At 37.9% G+C, this 22,303-nt stretch overlaps 1 protein-coding gene across 2 annotated transcripts; it reads left to right on the forward strand.

The window, feature by feature from the left end:
• The first annotated feature begins 623 nt into the window (after nucleotides 1-623).
• On the forward strand, nucleotides 624-21,316 carry LOC105562446 (glycerophosphocholine phosphodiesterase GPCPD1-like). Of its 2 annotated transcripts, none has more exons than XM_012013298.1 (14): nucleotides 624-938; nucleotides 11,396-11,514; nucleotides 11,639-11,838; nucleotides 12,017-12,186; nucleotides 12,670-12,848; nucleotides 13,007-13,144; nucleotides 13,222-13,332; nucleotides 15,061-15,214; nucleotides 15,497-15,650; nucleotides 15,801-16,026; nucleotides 18,212-18,367; nucleotides 18,453-18,880; nucleotides 19,011-19,152; nucleotides 19,417-21,316. In XM_012013298.1, exons 2-14 carry the CDS (start codon nucleotides 11,476-11,478, stop codon nucleotides 19,681-19,683), a joined length of 2,364 nt encoding a protein of 787 aa, XP_011868688.1. In that variant the 5' UTR covers nucleotides 624-938; nucleotides 11,396-11,475; the 3' UTR covers nucleotides 19,684-21,316. The 2 variants fall into 2 exon arrangements, with proteins under 2 accessions (XP_011868688.1, XP_011868687.1); XM_012013297.1 differs by lacking the exon at nucleotides 624-938 and adding an exon at nucleotides 8,033-8,341.
• The last annotated feature ends 987 nt before the right edge of the window (nucleotides 21,317-22,303 follow it).

The raw sequence follows: 22,303 nt of genomic DNA on the forward strand, positions 1-22,303 counted from the left end.
ACATCCACGACTCCGAGCAGGATATATTCGTACACAGAAAAAGAAGTGTCGGATCAACTCTTATATACTCAAACTAACGCGTTCATTGCTTTGTATATACGCAACAATCTATAATAATCTTAATAATAATTATCATAATCATAATCTTACGTTCCAATATCACAGTCTTATTTGAATATAATATAATTGTCACTTGAAGAATGCATGTAATTATTTTAATCATTACAATCTTCGAGTTGAAAATATGCCATTTTCTATCCAATATTGCTTCTTTCCCATTCGAGAAAATTATTGTTAAGTAATAAGCATATATTTTTCTTGATGGAATTATATCAAAATTGCTTCGTTCAAGTAAGTTTTTCTTCCTTTAACGCAAATCTCATTTCAAGATTTTCACGTTGAAATTAAACATACGTTCAAAAGAAGAATATTCTTTTCTTCTGTATAACATCAAAACTTTCTCAAAGATATCATTCCGGTGCTATCCTGCGTCGCGATACCCCTATAGGCAGCCCTGTAGGGCGGCCCGACGCACTTCCGCGGACATAGACTCGTAAGGCTGCAGAAACGTCAACGTCACCACGGGCAATCGTAGAGGCGAGAAGAGGGGAAGCGGAACGCCGGGCGTTCGAATCGAGCGATCGAGGAGCGTGAGCTAGTAGGACTCGAGCGTTCGTTCTTGCCAGTACGTTCGAGGCGATCGGCGTGTTATTTGTTCTCTTTTTTTTCTTTCTTTTTTCTCACATTCGTTCGCGACTCGCGAATTTTTCCGGAGAATCGGATCGCAGACAAACTCGTGTTGTTCGTTCCTGAAAAAAGAAAAGGAGACTTGCGTCGACATCGACTCGGATCGAAGAAATTGGCGATGATCGATTGCAGTGTCGCAGCTCGGTGCGCAATGCAGCCTGCCGGAAGTTAGCACGTGCGCTTTCTTGCAGGTGAGTGCAGAGAACAGAAACGACGGCGATCGGAGGGGGATAAATCGGACAGTGCTCTCGTTAGCGCGTGAGAAAAACAGTCGAGAAACATTGAGGTGGCAATTGAAAGAAATAAAACGTATCCTCGAGGTGCTCGGGCGATCTTGACGTATCACTCTCTCGCATTCCTCTACGGAAAAATTATATTTGCGAAAGAGGCGGCACGTAAAATCGCACGAAAAATCGAACTCGCGCTTTAGTGGCGGTGTGTTTCCCAGACAAACCAGGCAGCATAGCCGATGTCATTTATTGTCATTTCGACGTCAAAATGACGACGTCAGCTTGCTATAAAGAAGAATACGAGACAGAAACTGGAATTATCTGACACATCGGTATATTAATGAATTAACACTTACGTTACTTTACTAGCAACAAAACCGATCTCTGTAGGCGTACATAGATTGTTATCCACGTTATGTAAATATTTAAGTATTTATATGTATGTCGATTTATATATTTTAAGTAACGCTAGCTCTTTGTTTCCCTATTATTAATTTTCACTTTACAATATGTCTAAAAGTGATCGTCTAACTTAATTAAAATAAGACACCTGTAAGACGCCCCAAACATTATAAGTTAGGTCGTAAGACGGTAAAATGTCTTTCCGACAAGACGTCATAACGTTCTTTAGACGATTTTTGATGCGCTATAAATACGAGAGCGGACGAATCTCTCGCAGTGGACTTTGAACTGTCACGAGAAAATAGCTCGCAGCTGATCGTTATAGACAACTTTGCAAACTGTGTAACAGCGAATTTCGAAATCCCTTGCGTGTCAGACTCCTAATTGCGAAATAGATACAGATAGCGGACGTCCGTGTTCCGATTCCAAATTCTTCGTCTAACGCGGCTGCCATAAACAGATACGAGACTTATAATTCCATTGAGAAAAGATTAATATGCGCTTGCATTTTTGTAGATGTCAGATATACATTCTGTCAAATAAATACCGGGAATTATTCAATAAAACACAAAATATTGGTTTAATCATCGAAATTAATGTTGTCGCCTTCAAAATAGGCCCCATTTGAACAAATCTGGCCTTTTCCGGCGAACATTCTCTCTCAAACGCCTCATATAACGCCCAGATACTATTGTTTGTTAACTGTTTGACGATTTTCCATCACCATTTCCTTCACTTTGTCGATATTTTCGTCAGTCGAAGATGTTGAAGTCGACCGAAACGAGACAAGTCTTCAACCACTTCTCGGTCTTCTTTGAATGTTTTGTACCACTCGTATGCTCGTGTTTTCGACAAAGCTGACTCACCGTAGGCTTTCTTCGACATTTTCGACGATTCAGCACAAGATATTTCGTTGGCAACACAAAATTTGAAGCAAACTCTTTGTTCGATATTTTTATCCATTTAAAAAATCGCAGAGCATACTTGAGGTCCACTAATAAAACTAACAGCTATAAACAAACTGATTGACAGATGACGCCAAAACTTTACGTGACAATTAAGTACATTGGTACCGACTTACAACAAATAATTCTTTTTCATATCTTTTACGCGGACTTTTTTAATGAACGATTCCCAGTATTGATTTGACAGAATGTATAGACACATAAAGAAATAAATTAGTGAGGGCATATGAATCATCGATTTATTTAACTCACTTTAACAAGGCATAACTTCTCGATGTCGACATAAATCTATCTTAATTTTTATCAAACAGAACAATATTTTTATATAATGTAATTGTGAAACACGGAACGGTATGTGTGTCGTTATAATTGTATTTAAGATACAAGAAAATCTAAAATTTAAATAAAAATATAATGGTTCTTTATCGACAAATACCATACTTATATTTAATCTTGAAAATCTGAAGAACTTAAAGAAATTATGAAACGATAAGAAATAGGACATAAAGGATTTACAAGTAAACAAACATTATTCAGTTTTTCGTCTCTTCTTCTTTTTATATAATTTTATCGTTTTCTTTGAATGAAATTATTTGTTCTCGCAGCATGAAAGAACTTAGAGATCTTTGAAAAGATATTTTAACTGTTGGGAAAAGAAAATTTCAAACATAAATACTATAGTATTTATGTTTGAAATTTTCTATAAAGATATATCAACATATATGTTGATATATCTTTATATGTAGAAATACGTATTTCTGCTGAAAGGGAAGGGAAAGAAAGAATCCTCTTGAAAAAATTTTCTATGAAAACGTTAGAACGTGAAAAATTTTAGTTGAGCTTACAAGACAATATGGTTATATTTCAAGTACTATAAATTTTTAAATGGTTCATCTACCTGAATATTAGTCTTTCGGGACAGTCTCTTGGATACACGAATGGACGTTTCGAAGTGGACAAAAAGATAAAGAATAGAAATTCAATGGATTCTTACGCATGTGTTTCTAAATCAATCACTTTCCTTCTCTACAGGGTGTTTTCTGTAAGTTAAGCACGTAGAATATCTCTGTTTCCTTTGATAATATGAAACATGTGAAAGGACGAAAATTGTCCGATTCAAATAAACTAATATTCTGATAAGCGACATTTTTTTTAATGTCAGCTTTTACGAAATTTCAAGGTCATCGACATTTTCTTAAATAAAACAACATGTTTTTATTAACGCAGTACTGTAGTTTATAAAAAAACAAATTCAACCACATAATAATATATTGACCTTTAAATTACTTTGAACCACAAAAATCACGTTAAAAAATGAAACTTTATCTATACGTTTTATTGTTAGTACAAAGATATTAAATATATAACCATATTAAATAATAATATAACAGAAAAGTTTTACGGATGAATATGATTTGGCCATTGAAATTTGATTGCGATTTTAAACTCCCGAAATTTCACGTTTCAAGTCAACAACAAAAACCGGAATAACAGTTCATTTAACGCGTTAAATTGCTTACGAAAAATGCAAGAGGTCTAAACAGGAATCGCGTTGCAAAAAGCGTGACGGACCGTTGCAAAATGTTCCGCGTTTCATAAATATAGTATTCTACGCCACAAAATAAGAATAATTAAAAGGCGCATATGAAAACATGTGATATAATAGAAATATATTTTTTTACTGTGACCACGGGCTCCGTTTAAAATATGCCAAAAGCCGAATATTATCGACATCACAAGATTTCTTACCTTGCACAATTTATATAAATAGAGCGCGAAATATAAACTGCGAAAAAGTGCCGATGTTTGTCTCGGTATTTCAACGTTAAGTCGAACGCACCAGAAACCTGGACAAATTTTACAGTATTGTACAAGCGACGCAAAATAAGAGGAGTTTGCTACTTCAAATAGCAGATAGCAGGCGGCTCGTTCTTCAAGATTAAACTCTCAATTGTTAGCTGTTAGCAGAGAATCCTTGCTTGACTCTCGTGATCATTCTTATCAACGTCGAATTTAATTTATTGTTAGCTTAAACAATTCTTACTGTTAGATTCCAAAATTAGACTCTGGTAAAATTTGATACTCCGTAAAGTGTTTTGCACATCCGTGGATTTTCTTTAACAAGATAGAGAAAAGAGGGAAACTTAACAAAATATAACACATTTAAAGTATTTATCCTACTGCTAGCAGCTTTCGCTGCAATAAAACGGTGCGAGAATTTTGTACGTTGTGCACGAGGCAAACATGTGATTAACTCGACTTTTTTAATTATGTTATTATGTTTATCATTGGCAAGCAAAATGTTAACATGACGAAAACATGATTAAACATGTTTGTTCGTTGCATCGGCCGCGCTCAAAGTTGCCGATATCCGACGTGTTTTCTGTATAACTTGTTAGCAGCATTCGCGAAAAATACGATCTCACCATGTCGCGTCCACAATTAATCCGACACTTGACGTAAAGCCGATGCGCGTAACGGCACGATGGCAAATATTATTAGACGCCGGGATAATGCGTAAATGGTGATAAATTGTTCTTGAAAGTGGCCGTAAATGCGCTTGATCAATCGCGATGACTATAGGATATATCGATGCGGCCCCTGTTAAAAGAGATAAAAACGCGACGAAAGTTTACAGGCGTATCATCGACGAATCGCTGGTGATTCGAATAAAGTTGATGCCACCGCGAGACTCGCGAAGGTCTCAACCTGTTCAATCGTGAAACCAAACCCGCCTAAACATATATATCGGTCTGAATTCAATATTCATAAAGCATGTCTGACGGGGTTTTAAAAAATCTGATGAATATTAATATTCGTCGAACCTTAATTAAAAAGGCATGCGTCGCGCAAATATTCCTGCATTTTTTAACTTATCGTGTTTACGTGGTGTGGTATCCGAAGAATTTCACAAAAATAAAATCGAAATATCTCAGGTCCATTTTTATGTTGAAAAAAAATGTCCTCTCCCTCCCTTTCTCTCTAATACAATCCGATATAATAATTTTGATTAACTATTTCGTTATTATTTACGAGAAAAGTAGATCTAGATGTTGGCGTCCCCGAGTGTGGAAGTCTGAACTTTCTAAGTGATTTCAGCGTACATTATCGCACGGGGAATTCCAGGCGGTGGGTAGGGCAGAGAGACTTTCGTAAACTTCCTGCAGAATTTCCCGGAAACGTTTCGCTGAAACGTCACGTCGACCTTAATGATCCTTCTTCGCGCCACTTTTAGCCCCTCGCGTAATTCGATACGCCCTTATCACACGGGCACACCACGCCGGTACCATCTGGCTGCATTCTCGCTCCGCGTTTCGGCGTGCGCTTTCGATTTAAATCGGTATAACAAACCGCGTGATGCGCACGTTGCGCAAACTAACGCTCGCGATGCAACGTGCGCATCACGCATGAGGAATGAAGGCTTGGTTCAACGTATTCATTGCGCTCCTATTTTATTTACATCGCAAATACCGTCTGACAAAGAAGGGGTTTTGCGACGATCGCGACTATTGTTGCCACCGCACGCGTCGCTCACGTGTGCTCCTTTCAGAAAAAGAGAAGTGTGTAAGTAACACGTAGCAGGACTTAATTAAATTCTCTTTATTTCCACTTTGAGCATTTATGAGCACTTCAGGGAGGCTTTCAGTTTTTTACATCTTTATCTCTTACCGAGGTTGCATATGATAAAATAATAAAGATCTGCACACTGGATATCCGTGCGTTAAATATAGAATGTAAATATAGGTTGTGATACGAGATATACAAGTAACTACGAAATATACGAAATGTTGACGAGGGACTCGATCTGTGTCACGCATTTCCAATTTTCAATATCAAATGTCCGCGCTGGACATTATATAATATCAAATATCTATTGATACATGCATGATATAAAGTAAAGTAAATACTTAAGATTAAATAAACGTAAAGATAATTTTGTAATTTGTCTTCAGTCCTGAAGTTTAATTCGCAAAAAGATATTCACTTTCCAACGACTATAACTTATAATTGGACTTAGTAGTAATAATACTACTATTAAATATAATATAACCCACACAGCACCGAAATATTTCAGAAAGCTCTCAAGAAGATGTCAATGAAATATGAAACCTTTCAAAAAAATATTTCAGACATGCTTCAGATACATGAAATGTCCGCGTAGATGAGATATCATAAATGTTTCTGAAATATTTCTGAAATGCTTCAGAAATATCTCTTAAATGCGTCGGAAATATTTCTGAAATGCTTCAGAAATATCTCTTAATGCTTCAGAAATATTTCTAAATGATTTCTATATTACATTTCAATATTAATTTCCAAGTTATATGTTGGATAGCTTTCAATAATATATATTTTAGAGATTACGTACGAAATATTTCTCTGAAATGTGTTTCGTAATATTTCTGAAATATTTCAGTGAGAAGGATCATAAATGATTTCGATGAAACATTTCAGAAATATTTCTAAATGATTTCTATAATATATTACATTTCAATATTAATTTCCAAGGTATCTTTTGGAAAGCTTTCAATAATATATGTTTTAGAGATTACATACGAAATATTTCTCTGAAATGTTTCGTAATATTTCTGAGAAATAGAAACATTTATAGAAATAGAAAAATAGAAACATTTCTCAGAGAAATATTTCGTAATATATTTCTGAAATATTTCAGTGAGAAGGATCATAAATGATTTCGATAAAACGTTTCAGAAATACTTCTGAATGATTTCAATGTTACATTTCAATATTAATTTCCAAGGTATCTTTTGGAAAGCTTTCAATGACATGTGATTTTGATGAAACGTTTCAAAGATATTTCTGAATGATTTCAATTTTACATTTCAATATTAATTTCCAAGTTATCTTTCGGAAAGCTTTCTGAAACTTGTTTTACTGTGTGGGAATGTCAAATATAATATTTAGAAAAACCATTTTTTCGAAAACCACAACGCACGTTTCTAAAAATGTATAAAATATTAATATACATCTTATATGTGTGTAATTGCGCTCAATGATTAATTAATCTCCAATCGATTTAGTGGATTCAAAAGTAATTTCTTTTTTTCGCAATAATATTACAATATTAACGCAGACACAAATGATATTGAAATATTATTACGAAGAAAAGAAATTGCTTCCGGAATGTTTAGCTTATAATCTCTCGATAACTGTTTGTCGGAGGGAAAAGTAGTACAGGACTTTTTTACTTGATTCAGGAATATGCCGTTGCAATGGTGTTTCAATTATTGAAAATTTTTATTTATTGTAACGCATAAAATTTACATACACAAAATTTTTCAATTCATCATAATCCCGCCACTAAGCCTATCACACAATGCCAGGCAACAGACAATAGGAATAGGGAATAGAATTTTCGACGCGTTGGATTCGTCGGAAATTTTCTTGTAACCAATCCAGCGTGTCAGAAATTCTATTCCCTATTCCTATTGTCTGTTGCCTGGCATTGTGTTTCGGCCTTTACATTTTTCGAATGCTCGAAATGGAAAACCAGCTGTGTGCCGAGCGATTACTTTGATTTTTGGCGCGGCGGCCTAATAGGGAATTCATACGGCGTCCGCTTGTGAAATTGGCCAGTTCTAGGGACTTCGGTGGTCAGTGTCGTCAGGACACGTTCCTCCCTCTTGGAAGGAATTTTTCTATTGGCTCACGCGCTCCACCGTGCCACCACCGCAGCGCCGTCGTCCGCCGATCGCCATCGCTGTGCATTTCCTATGCCCAGGCACCGTCACTGTTGACGTCGCGTCGCTCGTGCGCGCGTGTGTGGTGCATTGCGTCTCGTGCGGGGCAAGGTCTACGGTCGCGTCACGATTATGTCGAGTATCGCGAAGCATCCGGAACGACTGCCGCAGGCGTCCGTGAAATAGCGCGAGTCGTCGAACGGCGAGCGGCGACGAGATCGCGCCGAGGGCGGCCGAGGGAACGACGACGGGCTTCTGAGGACGGGATCGCCGACCGTCGAGACTCCTCCACGTCGTAAGTAACGCGTACGCTTATTATCAGAGGCGACGTCACGGCGAACGGAGAGAGATCCTCGCGAAACTGCGCGTTTCACGAACGATCTCTCGGGCGGGAAAATAGAAGGGGATCCGCCGAGCGAGAGGGTCGGCTCTCGCGCGACGAGCGAGACTCTCGCTCCAGCGCAGGTATGGCGCACAGTGAAAAAGCTGCGCGACGACAATTACAAAACGTTAACGACACTGTCGTAGGGAGTTGCAGAATACGAGTCACGGTTCCACGTTTGTGCGGCACGCCAGTCGTAAGTCACACACGCACACACACACACACACACTCTCTCGGAGAACGAATAGTCTCTTCCACTTGGACGGATTTCCCCGTTACGGTTTGTCGCACCGAGGAGACCCTCGAGAATTCGCCCCACGCAGCTCACCGCTAGAGCCTGAAAGGAATTTCACCCTCGGCGCGGCTCGAGCCTACGGATAAAACACGCCGTCACCCGGAGCGCCGCTGGCCGACGTCACTCCAGGAGTCTGTATCGTCCTCGAGCACATGGCCTCGCCAGGGGAAAGGAAGGAGACGGACGCACTCGTGCACGCGCGGCGACGGCCGATGTTCCCCCCCCCCCCCCCCGATCGTTAAATTGACTCACACTTCCGCGGAGAAAGCCAGGTCCAATTATCCGTTCTTCGCGCTCGTGTTGCATCGTGCCTTCCCGAGAATATCGGGGGGAGGGGGGGGAGAGAAAACGTCGCCCTCCCTCCGCTCTCCCCACCGATTGTGGAGCGGCTCCACGAGGCGCGGCCACGTCGACGTGAGGAGAGGCTTGTTTTTCCATTTTTTTTGCGCCTCGTCTTGTCTCTCGTCTTTTCCCCGGCCAACGTTCAATTGCGTACCCTTTTTCTCTTGACTACGGAGATAAAACGCCACGTGGGGGAAACGGACCTCGAGAGATTTTGCGATACTAGCTCGATTTTTGTCCCAGAACGTTGATCTCGTTCCACCGTGGAGTAAAGTGAGCTTGCAGTTTCGCCGAGAGACGTTTTCTGTTCGAGAGCTTTCTCGCAAATAGCATACCGAGGATTAGTTAATCCATCCAGGGGACGTCCGGTCGTTGTGTAGCGATCCACTGTTCTGATGAAAATACACCCCTGGTCGTTTCGAATATTTATACACGGGATTGTCTGTCCGTGAAACAATTTGCAGCGCGCGTATCGCTTGATCTGTGGGACAAGATAGGGAGCGAAATGGGATACGTGTCTGTAACCGGACTTGCATCATAAAATGTTTATCACTGCTTAGTCATACATGTTGATACAGTGTGGGAACTTTCAATGGAGTATTTCTCAGAGACACTTTCGAGTACGTCGTATTTGCTGTTTGTGACTGCATTTTTGCGAATCTCTTTTAATATAATGTATAGAATCTGTTGTGATTGATTTGCATAATTTACCGATGCCACAGAACTGTTACAGAAGCGATGAAGAATGATGTGACAATATATGTATAGCAGAGTTGGGAGCGTTACCTTAAAAAAGTAACGCGTTACCGTTACTTAGAAAGTAACGATTCGTTACTGTTTTCGTCACTACTTGAAATGCTAAAGTAAGATGTTAGATTATAAAATTACATTGCTGTTATTTAATAATCAATATTAAAACTTTAAACTAGTTTCTGTATAGCAAGTCATCGATAAATGCTTGCAGCGCATTCTCAGGTAACATTGACATCCAGCGCCCTATATCGGAATATTTTTGTCCAATCAAGAATAGTGCGCGCAACCAGCGTGCGATCTATTGAACAGATGTAAAAGATAATAGGGAACTAAAGTAACGATCGTTAAGGCCTTCACACATAAAATTCCGTAAGGATGTAAAACGTAAGCGTAAGAAAATCAACAGATTGGATTTGCTACTGCTTGCGTTATTGCCTTACGTTCTCCACTATGATTGGTCGATTTTCTTATGCTTACGTTTTACGTCCTTACGGAATTTTATGTGTGAAGGCCTTTACCGAAAGAAAGCAACGAAAACGGTAACGGCGTTACAAGTACCGCGTTACTTCCCAACCCTGATGTATAGTCCCATTTCATTGCAGTAATGTCGAGGGAGTAACCGCTGAGGGCATTGTGGTGTACAGATTTACGGCATTACTGGGCATTACTAGGCTTTTTTGGGGCATTAGGCCTTGCTGGGACAGTACAAAGATATAATAAGATAAAGTAATGCCCACTGGGCATTAGTGGGCATTGGTGTACAAGATTTTGGTCAGCGGTTTCCCCCTCGAGTAATATTAAGTCGGCATTAATTAGGCTAATAAACAAAACTTTCTTTTATCGTTTATTATTGGGCTCTTTACGGATTAAATAACTAATCCGTTTTGAACGATCGTGCGAAACTGATGAAATAACTCGAAAACGAAAAATGTTACGAACATCTGTAAGTCACAAATCGTGATTCGTCACGATATATCTGAGCATTAGTGACTAAGGGGCCTGTTCTGTAAACGGTGTCATTATGTGCTTTGCGCAGCTTCTCTTTGGTGTATTATATCTGCGCAAAGCGCTTAATGACGTTGTTAACTCACAAATAGATTTAATATCGCCAGTAGTATGAAACCAATGATATGTAGTTTTTAAGAAACTACCTACACTGTCCAGTTCAATCCGTCATCTCGTCCAACACACATCTCTCGATACTCTTACTTGTGTCTTACAATTAATAATGCAACTTCAATCGACTCGTGCACTCTTCAACCAAAGAGTGCAATCATTTTTTTTACTAATATCTCATTAACATAGCGATATTGGCCAAACGAACGATATGAGATCAGAAACAATTGTGTTAACAGATTACTTGAAAAGGGTCCAAATCCAGGACCGAAACGTCGTTTGTTAAATAAAAACATTGGCCAGTGTAGGTCGTTTTTGGGAAACTACTATCACTGACGTTGTTAACGTTTACAGAATAGGCTCCTAAGTTGCTAATAAATAAAAACAATAAAACTTATTTCGGCTGATACGTATATGTAGAAAAAGGGATACTAATATATACATTGAATACATCTTTTCAGAGGGAAAAATCAAGGAGAAAATCGAACAAACGCTACGTGAGTTTATCATCACCGAGGTGGCGGTCGCACAAAGTTCCGACATGAAGGGGTCTAAAATAGACTGGATTTTTAGAGTCCAGGTAATTTATGCACCCTGAGATCTTTTCTTCGACATTTTATTGCCTAGATATTGTCAGCAAACATTGAAAAGAAGAGAACTGAATACGTTTACCTACGCATTTGAAACTTGCTTGAAATTTCAAGGTACCTAACCTGGAGAAAAATGAAGCGGCTTATGTGGTTGGAAATCTACCGGAATTAGGTGCCTGGAATCACAACCAGGCTGTCCTAATGTCACAAGAACATAACAGTCGGAGAGAGTCTCCTGTACTGTTAGATAGCAGCAACAGCGGGGATTTCTATAGCGAGGATGGAGAGAACGCAGCTGACGGTATATTTGAAGAGTAAGCAATAATACAACACAAAATCTTTTCTGTCCCTTCTCCATTGTATTTCTTCGGTACGAGTACTTGGTAAACTCGTATGACCGCCATTAATTAGTATTGAAAGTCCGAAAAGTAAATTTTACGATGATAATATATTTATGACGTTTACATGTGTTACAATGTAAATATATTTCAGAGATGGACAAATATTCTCGCAGAAAATTGCTCTTCCTATCGACGCAAATATCGAATTCCGATATTTTGTAGCTGTCATTTGCCAGTCCAACGGTGCTAAAAATTCAGCCAATACTCTGATTATCCGTAGATGGGAAACTCATATGAGACCACGAGTAATTAAGAAAAATAGTACGTATTTATTGTACAAATTTCTGTGACTCTAAAATTATAATGTATGCTGCAAATATTATGGAAAGAGTGAGAACAAGTGTCCATAGGCAAATTGCCCCGTTTTTTTTCGCATTCGGTCATGGTCACAAAGTAGGTACCAAACGAAAGGTCTCGTCAAGCTGATTACAGATAGGTCAGTCTCAGAGTGTATGTATTTATCAAAAGGTTCCATTCCATACGAAACAAATGGTTGGTGCCTGTCCAGACGGCTTTATCGCTTATGTCCTGGGAATTTTTGGAGCCCGATATCTCTGGAACGTTAAATATGTATACTCTGAGACTGACATATCTGATCATCTTGACGAGACCTTTTGCCTGGAACCACTTCGTGGCCAAAATCGAATGCGAGAAAAATGGGACCGATCTGTTCTCACTCTTTGCAAACGTAACATATAATACCCTTAAAACATATATTACAAGTGATGTATGTCTATTTTGCAGCGCCGTGCAATTTTGACAATGATACGTTGCCAGATCCTGACAAATTTGGTTACTATAATAATTACAGCAAGATCGAACGAGGTTGGCTGACAGATGAAACTGTGATACAATTTAAACTTTTTAACAATCCTATTAAACTCTGGAAGAGCCGATTGCAAAACAAAAAAGTTCATATTAAGGTAATATTATTCTGTTTCTACTTTAAAAAATTAACATCTTAATTTAAAAACAGAATATTAATAAATCGTTTACTTGTAAAATGAGTGCACTAGACATTTGACTTTTTCACAAAAAGTATTATCTTTAGGTGATAACTGACATTTCGTTTATGTTACAGATGACACCTGTAAATCTAGTTAGGCATAATTCTTTAGAGCTGCAGCAGTTTGGAGGCGACTGTATAGACGATAGTCTTTCTATGGATACACAAGACATTGTTGATCAACCCGCCTTTACCAGTATTACAGAAGTTGCTGTAGGTGTCAATTTACATTTGAACCTGCTGCATCATCACGCGAGTAAAACTGAGCAACGGTATACGTATATTTCCAGGTGATGAATGACGAAGAGGCTAGATTCACGTCCCAGGAGCAATTCGGCCGCCCTTACAATGAAGACGAATTTTTAATCTTCAATGTTGCCGTTCGGTATCCTGAAACAATCGTAAGTTTCCGCGTAGATATATCTCGTCACAAGGCATCATACTATATACACTATTATGTGAAAAGCTGGGATTTATTGCTTGCATTGCTTGCGATTTTGGTATTGTATTACACTTTCGAATGCGATCTCTTTTGTTCTTCACCATTCAACTATATCAGTTTCGTGCGTTCAAAGATGTGATGTTCACATACGCTTCTTCGATACTCTCCGTGTAATGTGGTACTTGGATTTCACGACGAGATAAAATAATACACTGGCGTTCCCATTATTTAATCTTTTATGCAAAATTGTTTACGCGTGCCAAAATTTTGAAAGGAACCCGTGTGTAATATGACTGACGAAGTAAAAAAAAATCGTTGGCACGTTGGAGCAATAAATTACTGGTTAGTGATGTGATTCACAAAACGAGCTGAGCACATTAAGAATACGCATTGACCATACCATGTGAGTTTTCAGTAGACCACGAGTAGGCCGGCCACGTCTCCTCGCGCGACTTATTCGAATTACTTGGTAAACGATAATTAAACTTGTTCAGCAGCTATCTCCCTCCTTGGAAATGACAGCAGTGACGTGATCGCGCGGTGTCTGGTCCCGAGGAACACGAAGACGACCTGTTCAACTTGTACAAAAGCAAGACCTCCGATGCAAATGATGATGCTAACATGCAATCTGATGTTTCGATGCTAAGCATCGCCTACCACTTTACATCTGTGTCACATGACATCACACAGAGATATGATGGTTTTGATTGTCGTTCACCTTACCAGACCCATCCTTCGGCTGGTCTCTCGTAAATCGTCTCGCGTGCTTTCTGTTTGCTTTTAAAGCTACAAAAATTGAATATCGCTTAACAACAACAACAACAAGCAGTTGCGATTCTAGTCCATTCGAATTCCAGATGAACCCAGATGGATTCAAGAATCCATCAAAACAAGTTTTGTTTCGTTATCTTTATGTCCGTTGTATCCTCGATTTACGCGAGTCGCAGCCATTCCGTAAACTCCTAAAAATGTTGCGATATCAACGCTATCACATCTCATACCCATCTGTGTGCGTCGAAAATGGTGAGATTCCCATCACTCCTATATCCTTTTAGTATACTACTAATATTTTCTAGCTCTGATCGACTTCTTCTGTACTGTACGTGTCACCGCTGTGCGGCCAATGCCAGAATCTATGCTGTCAGAATCTTCTGAATCCGAATTGCAAACGTTGCTGACTTGCTCTTTCTAATCTCTTTATCTCTATTTCGCTCTGTCGAAATTTAACATTGAATGATCTCGGCAGGTGTTGCGGAATACGCGTCACCAGGCAGTGTACAACGTTTAGCAATTATTGATCCGATTCATTGCTAGATTACCAGAAATTTGTTGCTCTTGTCTACCAACGATTCAAAATTTCTACGCCGGAAGCTTCAGGCAACTTAGTTTACATAGTAGGATGTATGCTGGAGGAATATTCGCGAGTTAACAAGCTACTTTATTGCCAAATAATTTTTGAAACAATAGCAATTGTCTGTTGCGACGGAGAGTGTAAAGAACAAAAGTCTTTCGAATTAGAAAACTGAATTATTCTCTCTTATTTACCTGATCTTAATCATAGAACGTGAATAATATTGAAGCAAGCACGAAAAATGGATGAGCTAAAATTGTATTGAAAGAAACATATTGGTGTTGTTCAAAGTGTTAGGGTCTTTTCGATGAAGCATTAAGTAGACTGTTTTTCCAGGGGTACTTAGTGGACTACTACGTGTACAGCTCAAAGTGTTTCCCAGGAGAACCACCCAATCACATTGGTTTCAGCTACATCTTGCCGTGTGCTTTACAACCTAGCGTTGGACTTCTGACGGTACCTATTACTAGTACAAAACACAGACCTATTGGTAAGTCAAAAAATTTTACATTCAGCATAGTAACGATAGATGTTCAATCTTGTAGTAATGATGTTTTGTCACGCACACATTGCACGAATAAATTCTTGAACATGTATTCATACATTCAAGTTTTGTTCTATTCAAACTACGAGATAACAATACTAATTGATTATATAAAAATTTACCAAAAGGCTAAATACCAACTAGAAAGTCAATCAATTCACATTTATATTTTATAATAACAATCTCACTGTGTGTTGCTTTCTCTACAATAAATTTTTTATATTATAGGCCAATTGACGGTGGAATACGTTGTCATAAAACCAATACCGGATCATCCGTGGGACATGAGCATCTCATACGCGAAACATTGGGAGCAGCGTTGGTCAGGCTTAGATGTAGGACATAGAGGGTTGGGTACATCCTTCAAATTCGAAACTAAGAAGTAAGTTGATTTATATCTAAACACTATTTATTCGACATACTTGTATGGATTCAAAACAAATTTTCCAACACGTTTCTATATTTATCATTTTGTAACAAATATCCTTAATGAGATATACTATATTTTAATTTGGAAATACAATCTTTACAGCTGTGCTAATGTGCGCGAGAACACGGTTGCATCTTTGAAGACCGCAGCATATCACGGTGCAGACATGGTAGAGTTCGATGTTCAGCTGTCGAAGGATCTTATACCTGTAATCTACCACGACTTTTATGTATCCATCTCGATGAAGCGCAAGAAGCAGATAGAAGCCATGGATATGCTGGAGATACCCGTTAAGGATCTTACCTTAGAGCAGCTTCATCTACTCAAGGTATTTTTAATTAAACATGATAATCCCTTTAGGCTGCCAGTAATAAATAACAATGGATCAGTTTAGTCGACCTTAACTGTCACTTGTTTAATAAATTAAAAATAAAAACTATAACGAGCGACGTTTCGACCACGGGTTTGGGTCCTTATCAAGTACAAATTCTTAAAAATTAATCGAGTCATTGCAATATGTAATTGAACGGTACAAAATTATAACAAAGTTGAGTCATGATTATAAAATTAACGGCACAACCTAAAATATGTACAATGTCTAACATGGCCGGAGAGTGACTGTTTTTATTTTTAATTTATTAAACAAGTGCCAGTTAAGGTCGACTAAACTGATCCATTATTATTAATTAATTGTGATGACTTCTGATATTTCTTATGTCATGCATTTTCATTTCTTGCATTTTTGAACAAATTTTTATACACTTATTTTTTACACTTGTATTGTAATGATGTATATCAATTTTGTTGATAATTAGTATGATTCAAATTTATCAATATATCAATTTGGCAGTTCATAGTCTTGAATGAATATGTATGTTCTATTATAATATGTTTTATACTTTTGGTAACACAAACTAATATTCATATAAAATAATTGTGTGTTAAACTATATTTAAAAATTAATATTATGTGCTCTTAGAACGTATGATTAATTAAGCCGTTGGAAGAACATATTGAAAATTGTACTTGTTTCTCATTGTTTAAAAGACGAATGGTACAAGGCAACAAATTTGATTTTCAAAAAGAATACTGAACAGAAGATATGTTCTACGTTTTTATATATGTATGTGTGTGTGTGTGTGTGTATTTTGACATACATATGTATATACAACCATGCGATTATTGGATCTTTGATATTCTAAGTAAAAAAATTATATTTTTCATTAATTACCGTTCTTCCGCTAGCTTAATTAACAAATGCATCCATTATAGTTGATAACACTAGTCTAGTTGAATGACGATGGGAAACACTCACTCGGGAATGCTTCGTGTATCGGTGTTTTGCTTTTTACGTCTCTTATCTTAATAAAGGAAAAGTAGATTACTGCGCAGGAGTATGTCGTACGTAAACGTCCATCAGTTCACACACCAACATTAAAAAATGACATGCTCTTCCGTATTTGTCTATTTTTTAATATTTAACAGGATTGTTGTTACCCGAGGGACTCGTTGGGTAAGGTGCTCTATTACGTTGATCGCTTGCGCCGGCTAACTCGTCGCTCAAAACGTACAACTAATAAACTCATTTGACTTCCATGCTTTTTTAAAAGCTACCAAGCGATTGAAACCATTAATATCTCAAATATTGCTATTATGAGAAATAATATTCTTCCTTAATATGCAATATTGCGCTTTTCTTACAAGCTAAAATTGAATGTTTATCTATAAATTTATCTCTCTCTCTCGCTTGCTCTCTCTTTTCCCAAGCGTGAGTTTTGATAATAAAACTTGCCAGTAGATTACAACTAACAATAAAAGCAATTCTCATTTGTAAGATTTATATGATTTTTGATAGCGAAACTCCGATAAATGAATTAAAATTGACTACTATGATTAATTTGATTTTCAAATCTTTGTTCTCAAAACAAAATATATTTAATGAACATTTAATCTAATAGCTTGTAGCAAGTCATAAGATTGGTTTAATGTAAAATCATTATGCAAACGCAAAATACGGCTTAAGTAACATTCATAAAGTTGCTTCTAATATCTCCAGGCATTCTGTATATTTTTAATAAAATTGTCAATCACCAGTTTCACCCCCAACGACTACATAGAAATGCTCACACTCTGAAAGGTCAAAGTGTGAGGATAGAATTTCAACACTGAGTTGATAGGAGAGATTAATGGGAAAATTTTATTAAAATATATTTTTTCAAAAGTTATATCAAAGCGAAAGGATGCAGTAAATATTTTCCTAATTTTTTCCTGCAGCTCAGTTCTCCAAAATATTTCCGACACATCTTGTACAATTTCGATCACAGCATGCGACTACGATATCACGAACGACACGAAATTACAAGGTGTATTCGCATAAAGCCAGTACGATTGTTTGTCTCGCTTTGAACATTCATTACGTTAATGGCAATATGATCTTCTACACTTTGTCAACTTTAATTAAGCGAACATCCTACATGTACATATGTTTCATTGCCAAGATTTTTTTCTTTCAGGTTTATCATGTAGCTGAAGCCCGTGAGAAGAATCCAAGATTTTTTGACGAGGATTTGGAAGATCATCAGCCCTTCCCTACGCTACAAACTGTGCTGCAAGAACTCGAGCAACACGTTGGGTGCAATATCGAAATTAAGTGGACCATGCAATTGAAGGTGAGAATATTTTTAATAATAATATCATGCAGCACTTTTCTTTCGAACAGTTGATAATGAATTAAATTGATTTTTCTACCATCAGGACGGCACGTTCGAACTCAATCATCCCTTCGATCTCAACATCTATCTAGATATTATTGTAAAAGTGGTATTAGAATACGGGGGTGATCGAAAAGTCGTGTTTTCTTCGTTCAATCCGGATATCTGCGCAATGATCCGTCTCAAACAAAACAAGTATCCAGTGGTGTTTTTAACACAAGGCATTACATCCAAGTATCCCACTTATCACGATCCGAGATGCCAAACGATACCGATGGCCATGAGACACGCATTAGCCGCGGATATCCTAGGAATTAACGTCCATACCGAAGATATTCTTCGGGATCCGTCTCAAGTCAAGTTAGTCAAGGATGCGGGATTAATTATCTTTTGTTGGGGTGACGACAACAATGATAAAGATACTATACAATATCTGAAGAAACTCGGTTTGCACGCGGTCATATACGATAAGTAAGTAACGCATAGCGAACACAAATCCAATTTAAAAGTTACTGATTTAATCGAAATGGAAATATTGAGATAATAATCGTCTCGTAAGATCTTCGCGTGTATATTTTACGTTTTCAATTATTGTTTCTAGAATCGATGAATATAACGCGAAAGAAGTGAAGGAGAGTATATTCTTAGTAGATGCTAGAGAAAGCCAGAAAGAGCTGATAGCCTTGGCGCATTGCAGCCAAACACCACAGACACAAATCTCTACTCCCCTCAACACAGAAAAGGTAATTATTAAACAGATCCTCAGTGAGTTTACAAATAATTGGAAAATTTAAACATTTACAAATATCATGTATCTTTGACTAGTTATCTTTTTATACATTTTTTAATTTTATAGTAAGATTTATGAAATTTAAGACTAGTATCTCCGAAAAATGATATTTTTGCCTTTTATTACGACTGAATATTTTTATTGAAAAATGAATGTGCAAAAAATTTGCACTCAGTGTACGAAGCATGAAATGTAGATTTGAATAATGTTGATTTAGGATTATTATTTGAGCCGACCATCAACAACCACGTCGTGTTTGAAGAACAATATGGGCGGTGATAATATATACTCCGTACCAAATATCAAGTTACCGACCAACTGCGAGGAGAGCATAGAAATTAAGGAGATAACCAAGGATTTCAGTGCCTGCGCGAACACTTTCGGCCATTCGGTAAAAAACGGCATCTCCGGTGTGACGTGTGGACAGCCATCTCCTCTACCTGAGTTTTATGGGGAAGACGAGGCTGCAAAGGATTGCCTTTGATGCTTCTCCTTCAAAAAACCCCTTTTCTCATGGTTTTGATGCGGAGGTATCACTAAGAGGACTTTTACGCCATGCGACGACGGGAAGATAACTTTTGATAATTTATGATACGATAGTGATAGGCCGAAATATTACCGAGGATTCGTCTGTACTTCAGTAGTCTGTGACGAACTTGTACAGATCGTCATACAGATTACATATAAATAATCCGGAATCGAAACGATCAATGTTGTTCTGAAATTTGCCAAAGGATCTATTATTTGCAATCAACATTCAGCTTTAAGTATAACTATGATATACAGCCTATTGAGTTGAAAAGAAATCAAACTAGCTATGTCTAACGATAATAGTAAACCCATAGAGAGTTCAATAAATCCTACTGGCAAATCATAAAATAATATTGATTGTTGCTTTAAGGTATCGCGCGTGATACGACATGAAGCTATTGTGATGTGGAAAGAAAATTCGATTTACTCTTCTCATATTTTTTTAATCGGTCCATTTTTTTCGCGCATTATGCAACGTGTGTCGGAAAAAGTATGTAGCCGGATACTCGTAACAAGAATTTTGGAATTGATTCCTTTTTTAATGGGAATAATTTGGAGATTCCAAATATATTCAATTAATATCCAATTAATGTGGTAGGTAATTCTGATCATATATTTGCACTTTCCAAATTTTATTCATCGATATCTGTGAATTTTAATCGAGATGATAATGTTAAATTTCGAAATGAATCCAATCTCCGAAAAGAGTATAGACAAGTAAAGATGTAAATGTCTGTTCTATATGTTTGAACATTGAAATCTAAGAATTTAGGCACGCAGAGGTCTACGAATCCATAGATTCAGTTATTCGTTGATCTAACGATTCAGCGATCCAAATGCCTAAAAACGTAGAAACGTAGGAATCTGAGAGTATAGTTTTACTTATATAGATAGTTTGTTATTTAATTGCTAGATTACGTATTTCCTGTAATAAGAAATTGAAAGCAAATTGTTCAATCCATTAACTACCGGCATACAACTGTTTCCACGCACTCCACGTGCACCGTAGTAACTTTTAACGATGACTTTCTCAGTGTGCTAATGAATCCTGCGCAGGATGTAGAAAAATGATTTAAACTCCCGCGAGTCCGCTCGCGGTGCGTCGATACGGGAGTTGTGTTTTTAGTACAAATGTCGTCAGGTATATATCTTTATTTATAATCAGAAAGAAAACACTCTATTCTCCCGTATCTCTTCCGCTGTCGATTCGGATGTTACAATACGTGAACGAGAAGAGAAAAGACAGAAAAAAAAGTGAGCGAAGAAGACGAAGAAGAACGAGTTGCTCGTTACTCGTAGAGCAAACTAAATGCCATTAGTTGATACGATTTTTTACGAGCTGTCGAACGAAAAATCGCGCCGAATGCGAGAGCGGACGATCGCGCCGCACCTCGAATTGCCTTCTCGACAGCTGTACCTCAAGTTTTAATAAGACCGTAACGTAAACTATTTTTCATAGTCATTTAGGAAGTACTTCATATTCATTTATTTATGTCATCCGATGCCAGGTGACAATTCGCATTCGACCATTCGACCTGAGCGCGAGCGTATGAAGGAAAATAAAGAAAAATCATGAAAGAGGAGAACGCACGCATCTCGTTCTTTTTTCCCCATTTTCTGTTTCGTCACACTTTTAACACTAGCAAGTTAGTGCGTAGTTTCTCGTTCTGAATAGTCTTACGATAACTTTACGAATAATTTACAGTCTCTTTGTGTACAAGTAGACGGACGCCCGGTGTTTAGAGACCGACTGGTTCGCCCGGGAGATTCAACGTCAAGAGTATTTTTCGGCGAGAAAAGCTCCAGGACGTGCAGCCGGTCTCTCGCCGATTTTTAGCGCACCAAGTGCGATCGGAGGGCGTCGAACGTGAGAAGCACCAATCGCTTTCTAGCAAAAAACAGTCTCCCGACACATATTCTTTCAAGGGAAGAATAACGTTAACCCTTCATCCGATAGCGTTGTCCATCCATAGCTTAATGGCACGACGAGCCATGTTCGTCGCACCGTCCGCTTCGACTTTTGATATTACGAAACCACTCGCTTTTTTTTTTTCATTGACGACAAGCGATACACTTTTATGTCAATGAGGAGCCAACGCTTTGCGCTCGGAACGCACGATGCTCTTGTCATAACGGAACATTAGGTCGGGACTTGTTTGAAAATTGAGAAACACTTGTCGTATCAAGACTATTGAAGGGAAATTCTCAACTTTTATAGATTCTTCTGAAACGTTGTGGTGTGTAGAAGCAATCGGAGGTGAAGCGAAGGGTGAAGGCAAATTCCCAACTTTTATAGATCCTTCTGGCATAACTTGGTCTTCGTTAATGTTTTTCTTTTCTTAATCTGAAGATTCGCCATAGAGTTCCTCGCTCAAAGAAAAAAAATAATGACGTGTCTTTTTAAAATTCCACAGCCACGTGTCGGTATTCTTGATAGTGAGTCTCAGACAATTTACAAGAGTCGTAAACTCCGATTTGAACTGGAGATGTTGTACATTAATACCACTGGATCTCTGTTGAATATACCACCTTATACAAAGCTTATATATCTAAATTTGTATTTGGCCCAAACG

The sequence above is a fragment of the Vollenhovia emeryi genome, unplaced genomic scaffold, assembly GCF_000949405.1.
Source record: "Vollenhovia emeryi isolate VEMERY1.0 unplaced genomic scaffold, V.emery_V1.0 DF939188.1, whole genome shotgun sequence".
In the NCBI taxonomy this organism is placed as follows: Eukaryota; Metazoa; Arthropoda; class Insecta; order Hymenoptera; family Formicidae; genus Vollenhovia; species Vollenhovia emeryi.

What these genes read in the sequence shown, in the direction of transcription:
- LOC105562446 (XM_012013298.1), top strand. Translation starts at nt 11,476, where the DNA reads ATGAAGGGGTCTAAAATAGACTGGATTTTTAGAGTCCAG. An exon ending in ACGAGTAATTAAGAAAAATA is followed by an intron (nt 12,187 to 12,669) that starts GTACGTATTTAT and finishes TCTATTTTGCAG; the next exon opens with CGCCGTGCAATTTTGACAAT. An exon ending in AGCAGCTTCATCTACTCAAG is followed by an intron (nt 16,027 to 18,211) that starts GTATTTTTAATT and finishes TTTTTCTTTCAG; the next exon opens with GTTTATCATGTAGCTGAAGC.